Here is a 12,148-nt window from a genome sequence, read left to right on the forward strand (position 1 = left end):
GGGACGATGATGTCTTCATCACCCATACCATACCCATAGTACAGAGGAAGACAGGGACGATCATGTCTTCATCACCCATACCATACCCATAGTACAGAGGAAGACAGGGACGATGATGTCTTCATCACCCGTACCATACCCATAGTACAGAGGAAGACAGGGACGATGATGTCTTCATCACCCGTACCATACCCATAGTACAGAGGAAGACAGGGACGATGATGTCTTCATCACCCATACCATACCCATAGTACAGAGGAAGACAGGGAGGTTGATGTCTTCATCACCCATACCATACCCATAGTACAGAGGAAGAGAGGGACGATGATGTCTTCATCACCCGTACCATACCCATAGTACAGAGGAAGACAGGGAGGTTGATGTCTTCATCACCCGTACCATACCCATAGTACAGAGGAAGACAGGGACGATGATGTCTTCATCACCCATACCATACCCATAGTACAGAGGAAGACAGGGACGATCATGTCTTCATCACCCATACCATACCCATAGTACAGAGGAAGACAGGGACGATGATGTCTTCATCACCCATACCATACCCATAGTACAGAGGAAGACAGGGACGATGATGTCTTCATCACCCGTACCATACCCATAGTACAGAGGAAGACAGGGAGGTTGATGTCTTCATCACCCGTACCATACCCATAGTACAGAGGAAGACAGGGACGATGATGTCTTAATCACCCGTACCATACCCATAGTACAGAGGAAGACAGGGAGGTTAATGTCTTCATCACCCGTACCATACCCATAGTACAGAGGAAGACAGGGAGGTTGATGTCTTCATCACCCGTACCATACCCATAGTACAGAGGAAGACAGGGACGATGATGTCTTCATCACCCGTACCATACCCATAGTACAGAGGAAGACAGGGACGATGATGTCTTCATCACCCGTACCATACCCATAGTACAGAGGAAGACAGGGACGATGATGTCTTCATCACCCATACCATACCCATAGTACAGAGGAAGACAGGGAGGTTGATGTCTTCATCACCCATACCATACCCATAGTACAGAGGAAGACAGGGACGATGATGTCTTCATCACCCGTACCATACCCATAGTACAGAGGAAGACAGGGAGGTTGATGTCTTCATCACCCGTACCATACCCATAGTACAGAGGAAGACAGGGACGATGATGTCTTCATCACCCATACCATACCCATAGTACAGAGGAAGACAGGGACGATTATGTTGTCTAAGTCATTCTGTGTGTGTATCTGTTCCCAGGTTATGGCGTCGGCCTGCTGTGTTGTCTAAGTCATTCTGTGTGTGTATCTGTTCCCAGGTTATGGCATCGGCCTGCTGTGTTGTCTAAGTCATTCTATGTGTGTATCTGTTCTCAGGTTATGGCATCGGCCTGCGTCAGAACTCTCCCCTGTCCTCTAACATCTCAGAGCTGGTGAGCCAGTACAAGTCAGACGGCTTCATGGATATGCTGCATGACAAGTGGTACAAGGTGGTGCCCTGTGGAAAACGGAGCTTCGCCGTCACTGAGGTAATGTACATCGTACCACTTTAATATTAATGAAATACAGTAGCAAGCGAAAGTATTCACCCCCTTGGCATTTTTACTATTTTGTTGCCTTACAACTTGGAATTAAAATATATTTTTTGTATCATTTGATTTACAACCACTTTGAAGACGCAAAATATTTTTTCTTGTGAAACAAACAAGAAATATGACAAAAAAAAGAACTTGAGCATGCAAAACTATTCACCCCCCCAAAGTCAATACTTATAGCCACGTTTTGCAGCAATTACAGCTGCAAGTCTCTTGGGGTATGTCTTTGTAAACTTGGCACATCTAGCCACTGGGATTTTTGCCCATTCTTCAAGGCAAAACTCCTCCAGCTCCTTCAAGTTGGATGGGTTCTGCTGGTGTACAGCAATCTTTAAGTCATACCACAGATTCTCAATTGGATTGAGGTCTGGGCTTTGACTAGGCCATTCCAAGACATTTAAATGTTTCCCCTTAAACCACTCGAGTGTTGCTTTAGCAGTATGCTTAGGGTCATTGTCCAGCTGGACGGTGAACCTCCGTCCCAGTGTCAAATCTCTGGAAGACTGAAACAGGTTTCCTTCAAGAATTTCCCTGTATTTAGCGCCATCCATAATTGCTTCATTTCTGACCAGTTTCCATGTCCCTGCCGTGAAAAAACATCCTGTAACGGTCGTCTTGTGGTGAATGAGCGGACCAAGGCGCAGCGGGTGATGAAGACATAATGAATATTTATTAAACAAACTACAAAACAAATAAACGACGTAGACTGACCTAAAACATGAGAACTTACAAATACACGAAGAACGTACGAACAGGTACAGACTACAAACAAACGCTACAGTCCCATGTGGTACGAACATACATACAGACACGGAAGACAATCACCCACAAACAAACAGTGAGAACAGCCTACCTTAATATGGTTCTCAATCAGAGGAAACGTCAAACACCTGCCTCTAATTGAGAACCATATCAGGCAACACATTAAACCCAACATAGAAACACAATACATAGAATGCCCACCCCAACTCACGCCCTGACCAACTAAACACATACAAAAACAAGAGAAAACAGGTCAGGAACGTGACATAACCCCCCCCTCAAGGTGCGAACTCCGGGCGCACCACCAAAAGTCTAGGGGAGGGTCTGGGTGGGCATCTGTCCACGGTGGCGGCTCAGGCTCTGGGCGTGGTCCCCATCCCACCATAGTCAATCCCCGCTTTTGTAGCCTCCTCCCAATGACCACCCTCCAAATTAACCCCACTGGACTAAGGGGCAGCACCGGACTAAGGGGCAATACCGGAATGAGGGGAAGCTCCGGACTAAGGGACGGCAGCTCCGGACTGAGGGACGGCAGCTCCGGACTGAGGGACGGCAGCTCCGGACTGAGGGACGGCTGTTCATGGCTGGCTGACGGCTCTGGCTGCTCATGGCTGGCTGACGGCTCTGGCTGCTCATGGCTGGCTGACGGCTCTGGCTGCTCATGGCTGGCTGACGGCTCTGGCTGCTCATGGCTGGCTGACGGCTCTGGCTGCTCATGGCTGGCTGACGGCTCTGGCTGCTCATGGCTGGCTGACGGCTCTGGCTGCTCATGGCTGGCTGACGGCTCTGGCTGGTCATGGCTGGCTGACGGCTCTGGCCGGTCATGGCTGGCTGACGGCTCTGGCCGGTCATGGCTGGCTGACGGCTCTGGCCGGTCATGGCTGGCTGACGGCTCTGGCAGGTCACGGCTGGCTGAAGGCTCTGGCTGCTCCTGTCTGGCGGAAGGCTCTGGCGGCTCCTGTCTGGCGGAAGGCTCTGGCGGCTCCTGTCTGGCGGAAGGCTCTGGCGGCTCCTGTCTGGCGGAAGGCTCTGGCGGCTCCTGTCTGGCGGAAGGCTCTAGCGGCTCCTGTCTGGCGGAAGGCTCTAGCGGCTCCTGTCTGGCGGACGGCTCTAGCGGCTCCTGTCTGGCGGACGGCTCTAGCGGCTCCTGTCTGGCTGACGGCTCTGAAGGCTCAGGACAGACGGGCGGCTTTGAAGGCTCAGTGCAGACGGGCGGCTTTGAAGGCTCAGGGCAGACGGGCGGCTTTGAAGGCTCAGGGCAGACGGGCGGCTTTGAAGGCTCAGGACAGACGGGCGGCTTTGAAGGCTCAGGACAGACGGGCAGTTCAGGTGGCGCTTGGCAGACGGACAGCTCAGACGGCGTTGGGCAGACGGGCAGTTCAGGCGCCGCTGGGCAGACGGCAGACTCTGGCCGGCTGAGGCGCACTGTAGGCCTGGTGCGTGGTACCGGAACAAGGACACGCACCTTCAGGCTAGTGCGGGGAGCAGCAACAGGACGCACAGGACTCTGGAGACGCACAGGAGGCTTGGTGCGTGGTGTAGGCACTGGTGGTAATGGGCTGGGGCGGGGAGGTGGCGCCGGATATACCGGACCATGCAGGCGTACTGGCTCCCTTGAGCACTGAGCCTGCCCAACCTTACCTGGTTGTATGCTCCCCGTAGCCCGACCAGTGCGGGGAGGTGGAATAACCCGCACTGGGCTATGTAGGCGAACCGGGGACACCATACGTAAGGCTGGTGCCATGTATGCCGGCCCGAGGAGACGTACTGGAGGCCAGATATGTAGAGCCGGCTTCATGGCACTTGGCTCAATGCTCAATCTGGCCCGGCCAGTGCGGGGAGGTGGAATAACCCGCACCGGGCTATGCACACGTACAGGAGACACCGTGCGCTCTACCGCATAACACGGTGTCTGCCCGTACTCTCGCTCTCCACGGTAAGATCGGGAAGTTGGCGCAGGTCTCCTACCTGACTTCGCCACACTACCCTTTAGCCCCCCCCCCCCCAAGAAATTTTTGGGCTTGACTAACAGGCTTCCTACCGCGTCGTCGTGCTGCCTCCATTCGCCGGTATCCCTCCTCACACTGTGCCAGAGAATCCCAGGCGGGCTCCGGCACTCTCCTTGGGTCGATTGCCCACCTGTCGATCTCCTCCCACGTAGTGTAGCCCAGATCCTTCTCCTGCTTCCGTGCTGCCTCCTCATACCGCCGCCTCTCGGCTTTAGCTGCCTCCAGCTCTTCACGAGGGCGGCGATATTCTCCAGGTTGAGCCCATGGACCTTTCCCGTCCAGTATTTCCTCCCATGTCCAGAAATCCTGCGATCGCTGCTGTTGCTTCTCACGCTGCTTGATCCTTCGTTGGTGGGTGATTCTGTAACGGTCGTCTTGTGGTGAATGAGCGGACCAAGGCGCAGCGGGTGATGAAGACATAATGAATATTTATTAACAGAACAACGAAACACGAAAACTCTTAAACAAACTACAAAACAAATAAACGACGTAGACTGACCTAAAACATGAGAACTTACAAATACACGAAGAACGCACGAACAGGTACAGACTACAAACAAACGCTACAGTCCCATGTGGTACGAACATACATACAGACACGGAAGACAATCACCCACAAACAAACAGTGAGAACAGCCTACCTTAATATGGTTCTCAATCAGAGGAAACGTCAAACACCTGCCTCTAATTGAGAACCATATCAGGCAACACATTAAACCCAACATAGAAACACAATACATAGAATGCCCACCCCAACTCACGCCCTGACCAACTAAACACATACAAAAACAAGAGAAAACAGGTCAGGAACGTGACACATCCCCACAGCATAATGCTGCCACCACCGTGCTTCACTGTAGGGGTGGTGCTCTCGGGGTGATGAGAGGTGTTGGGTTTGTGCCAGACATAGCATTTTCCTTGATAGTCTAAAAGCTACGTTTTAGTCTCATCTGACCAGTACCTTCTTTCATATGTTTGGGGAGTCTCCCACATATGTTTTGATGAAAACCAAACATGTTTGCACATTTTTTTCCTTAAGTAATGTCTTTTTTTTGGCCACTCTTCCATAAAGCCCAGCTCTGTGGAGTGTACGGCTTAAAGTGGTCCTATGGACAGATACTCCAATCTCCGCGGTGGAGCTTTGCAGCTCCTTCAGGGTTATCTTTGGTCTCTTTGTTGCCTGTCTGATTAATGCCCTCCTTACCTGGTCCGTGAGTTTTGGTGGGCAGCCCTCTCTTGGCAGGTTTGTTGTGGTTCCATATTCTTTCCATTTTTAATGATGGATTTAATAGTGCTCCGTGGGATATTCAAAGTTTTGGATATTTTTTATAACCCAACCCTGATCTGTACTTCTCAACAACTTTGTCCCTGACCTGTTTGCTTGGTGGTGCCCCTTGCTTGGTGGTGCCCCTTGCTTGGTGGTGCCCATTGCTTGGTGGTGTTGCAGACCCAGAACAGGTGTATATATACTGAGATCATGTGACAGATCATGTGATACTTAGATTGCACACAGGTAATTGGTTGCACCAGATCTTATTTAGGGGCTTCATAGCAAAGGGGTGAATACATATGCACGCACCACTTTCCGTTTTGAATTTTTGTAATTATTTTTGAACAAATGTTTTTTTTTTCTTTTTGCTTCACGGATTTGAATTATTTTGTGTATGTCCATTACATGACATCCACATAAAAATCCGTTTAAATTACAGGTTGTAATGCAGCAAAATAGGAAAAACGCCAAGGGGGATGAATACTTTTGCAAGGCACTGTACATCACACTACTTCAATATTAATGAAATACATGTCAATACTTAATCATCTTCATCAGTCTGTGTTTATTTGTGTGTTTTGAAGTCTTAATGATGGAGTCCATTATAAATTGTGGAAGCTTACTAATGATGGAGTCCATTATAAATGATGGAAGCTTACTAATGATGGAGTCCATTATAAATGATGGAAGCTTACTAATGATGGAGTCCATTATAAATGATGGAAGCTTACTAATGATGGAGTCCATTATAAATGATGGAAGCTTACTAATGATGGAGTCCATTATAAATGATGGAAGCTTACTAATGATGGAGTCCATTATAAATGATGGAAGCTTACTAATGATGGAGTCCATTATAAATGATGGAAGCTTACTAATGATGGAGTCCATTATAAATGATGGAAGCTTACTAATGATGGAGTCCATTATAAATGATGGAAGCTTACTAATGATGGAGTCCATTATAAATGATGGAAGCTTACTAATGATGGAGTCCATTATAAATGATGGAAGCTTACTAATGATGGAGTCCATTATAAATGATGGAAGCTTACTAATGATGGAGTCCATTATAAATGATGGAAGCTTACTAATGATGGAGTCCATTATAAATGATGGAAGCTTACTAATGATGGAGTCCATTATAAATGATGGAAGCTTACTAATGATGGAGTCCATTATAAATGATGGAAGCTTACTAATGATGGAGTCCATTATAAATGATGGAAGCTTACTAATGATGGAGTCCATTATAAATGATGGAAGCTTACTAATGATGGAGTCCATTATAAATGATGGAAGCTTACTAATGATGGAGTCCATTATAAATGATGGAAGCTTACTAATGATGGAGTCCATTATAAATGATGGAAGCTTACTAATGATGGAGTCCATTATAAATGATGGAAGCTTACTAATGATGGAGTCCATTATAAATGATGGAAGCTTACTAATGATGGAGTCCATTATAAATGATGGAAGCTTACTAATGATGGAGTCCATTATAAATGATGGAAGCTTACTAAAAATGGGCCTAAATAATAGATATTGTAGTAATAGTGATGTGTAATAGTGTATATTGGTGTGTACAGTGATGTATAGTGATGTGTAATAGTGTACAGTGATGTATAGTAGTGTATAGTGTACGGTGAACCGTAATAGTGGTGTGTACAGTGATGTGTAATAGTGTATAGTGATGTGTAATAGGTGATGTGTAATAGTGTATAGCGATGTGCAATAGTTATGTGTAATAGGTGATGTGTAATAGTGCATAGTGATGTGTAATAGGTGATGTGTAATAGTGTATAGTGATGTGTAATAGGTGATGTGTAATAGTGTATAGTGATGTGTAATAGGTGATGTGTAATAGTGTATAGCGATGTGCAATAGTTATGTGTAATAGGTGATGTGTAATAGTGTATAGTGATGTGTAATATTGATGTGTAATAGTGTATAGCGATGTGTAACGGTGTAATAGTGATGTGTAATAGTGTGTAGTGATGTGTAAAAGTAGATAGTGATGTGGGATAGTATATAGTGATGTGTAATTGTGGATAGTGATGTGTAATATCGATGTGTATAGTGATGTGTAATAGTGTATAGTGATGTGTAATAGTGATGTGTAATAGTGTACGGTGATGTGTAATATCGATGTGTAATAGTATATAGTGATGTGTAATAGTGATGTGTAATAGTATAGATTGTATAGTGATGTGTATAGTGATGTGTAATAGTGTATAGTGATGTGTAATAGTGATGTGTAATAGTGTATGGTGATGTGTAATAGTGTATAGTGATGTGTAATAGTGTACAGCGATGTGTAATAGTGTACAGCGATGTGTAATAGTGTACAGTGATGTGTAATAGTGTACAGCGATGTGTGATGGTGTACAGCAATGTGTAATAGTGTACAGCGATGTGTGATATTGTACAGTGATGTGTGATGGTGTACAGCGATGTGTAATAGTGTACAGCGATGTGTAATAGTGTACAGCGATGTGTAATAGTGTACAGTGATGTGTAATAGTGATGTGTAATAGTGATGTGTACTCGTGTAATTGTGATGTGTAATAGAGTACAGCGATGTGTAATAGTGTATGTGTATGTGTATGTGTATGTGTATGTGTAATAGTGTACAGCGATGTGTAATAGTGTACAGTGATGTCTAATAGTGATGTGTAATAGTAATGTGTACTCGTGTAATTGTGATGTGTAATAGAGTACAGTGATGTGTAATAGTGATGTGTAATAGAGTACAGTGATGTGTAATAGTGATGTGTAATAGAGTACAGTGATGTGTAATAGTGATGTGTAATAGGATGTGTAATTGTAAACAGTGATGTGTAATAGTGATGTGTTATTGTAAACAGTGATGTGTAATAGTGATGTGTTATTGTAAACAGTGATGTGTAATAGTGATGTGTTATTGTAAACAGTGATGTGTAATAGAGTACAGTGATGTGTAATAGAGTACAGTGATGTGTAATAGGGATGTGTAATAGGGATGTGTAACAGGGATGTGTAATAGTGATGTGTTATTGTAAACAGTGATGTGTAATAGAGTACAGTGATGTGTAATAGAGTACAGTGATGTGTAATAGTGATGTGTAATAGTGATGTGTAATAGTAAACAGTGGTGTGTTATAGTAAACAGTGATGTGTAATAGTGATGTGCAACAGTGATGTGTAATAGCGATGTGCAACAGTGATGTGTAATAGTGATGTGTAATAGTGATGTGTAACAGGGATGTGTAATAGTGATGTGTAATGGGGATGTGTAATGGGGATGTGTAATGGGGATGTGTAATAGTAAACAGTGGTGTGTAATAGTGATGTGTAATAGTAAACAGGGATGTGTAATAGGGATGTGTAATAGTGATGTGTAATAGTAAACAGGGATGTGTAATAGGGATGTGTAATAGTGATGTGTAATAGTGTTGTGTAATAGTAAACAGTGATGTGTAATAGTGATGTGTAATAGTGTTGTGTAATAGTAAACAGTGATGTGTAATAGTGATGTGTAATAGTGTTGTGTAATAGTAAACAGTGATGTGTAATAGGGATGTGTAATAGTGTTGTGTAATAGTAAACAGTGATGTGTAATAGTGATGTGTAATAGTGTTGTGTAATAGTAAACAGTGATGTGTAATAGTGATGTGTAATAGTGTTGTGTAATAGTAAACAGTGATGTGTAATAGTGATGTGTAATAGTGTTGTGTAATAGTAAACAGTGATGTGTAATAGTGATGTGTAATAGTGTTGTGTAATAGTAAACAGTGATGTGTAATAGTGATGTGTAATAGTGTTGTGTAATAGTAAACAGTGATGTGTAATAGTGATGTGTAATAGTGTTGTGTAATAGTAAACAGTGATGTGTAATAGTAATGTGTATAGTGATGTGTAATAGTGTAATAGCGATGTGTAATAGTGTAATAGCGATGTGTAATAGCGACGTGTAATAGCGATGTGCAATAGTGATGTGTAATAGTGATGTGTAAAAGCAATGTGTGATAGTGTAATGGCGATGTGTAATAGTGATGTGTAATAGCGACGTGTAATAGCGACGTGTAATAGCGATGTGTAATAGTGATGTGTAAAAGCGACGTGTAACGGTGATGTGTATAGTGATGTGTAACGGTGATGTGTAATAGTGATGTGTAACGGTGATGTGTAACAGTGATGTGTGACAGGGATGTGTGATAGTGATGTGTAATGGGGATGTGTAATAGGGATGTGTAATAGGGATGTGTAATAGGGATGTGTAATAGGGATGTGTAACAGTGATGTGTAATAGGGATGTGTGATAGTGTATAGTGATGTGTAATAGTGATGTGTAATAGTGTACAGTGATGTGTAATAGTGTACAGTGATGTGTAATAGTAAACAGTGATGTGTAATGGTGATGTGTAATAGTGATGTGCTGCTGAATCAATACATTACACTTTACTCTTAAATAGATCCTGTGTGTTTGGCTCTATTCTCTTCCGACCGTTTGGATGGGACATATGCTGATCCTGTCTGTCTTGTCTCTTTCCAGACCTTACAAATGGGCATAAAGCATTTCTCAGGCCTGTTTTTGATGCTGTGTGTCGGATTGGTTCTGTCTCTCCTCACCACCCTGGCTGAACACATCATCTACCGCTTTGTCATACCCAGAGTCAAGGACCCCAAGTTCAAGTATTGGCTGCATACTAGTCAGGTAATGCCGGGCATACATACACTACACGACTTGCAAAATCATAACATTGCTGAGCCTCTCACATTAAACAAACATCTTTCCTGTAGTTTTTTTTTTTTGTCTTGTTTACATAGTGTTGCTCACACTAAACATTGTGCCACAGACAGGCAGTCACACACTACAAGATTCTTCACTTGGTCATGAGGATTTTCAATACCACCCTGTCTCTATAAAACAATTATGTGATGATGTGATTAGATTGTTGATGTAGCAACAAGGAGCTGTGGCTCAAAGCAGTCTCAGAGACGTTTCCAGTAAGACGTTGACGCCTGCCATACAGAGCCAATACATTTTGAATTGAATGACAGTGCTTGTTTAACTTCAGAGTTGAAAGGACGTTTGACACTTTGGCTTTGGTTTAGAAAAGCACAGGATTCATCTCTGACCTGCTCACATTAACCCGAGCAACGATGTGGATGTTTTGTCTCCAATATCAAAAACTTTGTGTAGTGTACGTCCAGGGCTATAAACTACGACCAATGGGGTACTTTTATTTTGGGAGCACCGTAGCGATAAAATAATTATCCAATAAAAAACTCAATCCGTAACAATATTTAGACAAATCACTCTTCACTGCTTAAACAAGACAGCAACGCCACTAGGTCTACTGACTACAGCAACACCACTAGACCTACTGACTACAGCAACACCACTAGACCTACTGACTACAGCAACACCACTAGACCTACTGACTACAGCAACACCACTAGACCTACTGACTACAGCAACACCACTAGACCTACTGACTACAGCAACACCACTAGGTCTACTGACTACAGCAACACCACTAGACCTACTGACTACAGCAACACCACTAGGTCTACTGACTACAGCAACACCACTAGACCTACTGACTACAGCAACACCACTAGACCTACTGACTACAGCAACACCACTAGACCTACTGACTACAGCAACACCACTAGACCTACTGACTACAGCAACACCACTAGGTCTACTGACTACAGCAACACCACTAGGTCTACTGACTACAGCAACACCACTAGGTCTACTGACTACAGCAACACCACTAGACCTACTGACTACAGCAACACCACTAGACCTACTGACTACAGCAACACCACTAGACCTACTGACTACAGCAACACCACTAGACCTACTGACTACAGCAACACCACTAGGTCTACTGACTACAGCAACACCACTAGACCTACTGACTACAGCAACACCACTAGACATACTGACTACAGCAACACCACTAGGTCTACTGACTACAGCAACACCACTAGACCTACTGACTACAGCAACACCACTAGGTCTACTGACTACAGCAACACCACTAGACCTACTGACTACAGCAACACCACTAGACCTACTGACTACAGCAACACCACTAGACATACTGACTACAGCAACACCACTAGGTCTACTGACTACAGCAACACCACTAGACCTACTGACTACAGCAACACCACTAGACCTACTGACTACAGCAACACCACTAGGTCTACTGACTACAGCAACACCACTAGGTCTACTGACTACAGCAACACCACTAGGTCTACTGACTACAGCAACACCACTAGACCTACTGACTACAGCAACACCACTAGACCTACTGACTACAGCAACACCACTAGACCTACTGACTACAGCAACACCACTAGGTCTACTGACTACAGCAACACCACTAGACCTACTGACTACAGCAACACCACTAGACCTACTGACTACAGCAACACCACTAGACCTACTGACTACAGCAACACCACTAGACCTACTGACTACAGCAACACCACTAGGTCTA

General features: G+C 44.4%; 1 protein-coding gene across 1 annotated transcript in view; it reads left to right on the forward strand.

Moving 5' to 3' along the window:
• Positions 1–10,341, forward strand: part of grin3a (glutamate receptor, ionotropic, N-methyl-D-aspartate 3A) — a gene marked incomplete at its 3' end in the record, with an annotated part of 71,134 nt that extends 60,793 nt beyond the window's left edge. Inside the window, exons 7-8 of the mRNA XM_038987819.1 lie at positions 1,384–1,535; positions 10,180–10,341. Coding sequence (XP_038843747.1) covers positions 1,384–1,535; positions 10,180–10,341 — 314 coding nt within the window. The remainder of the gene's footprint in view (positions 1–1,383; positions 1,536–10,179) is intronic.
• Positions 10,342–12,148: the final 1,807 nt, after the last annotated feature.

The sequence above is a fragment of the Salvelinus namaycush genome, unplaced genomic scaffold (assembly GCF_016432855.1).
Source record: "Salvelinus namaycush isolate Seneca unplaced genomic scaffold, SaNama_1.0 Scaffold865, whole genome shotgun sequence".
Classification (NCBI taxonomy): Eukaryota; Metazoa; Chordata; class Actinopteri; order Salmoniformes; family Salmonidae; genus Salvelinus; species Salvelinus namaycush.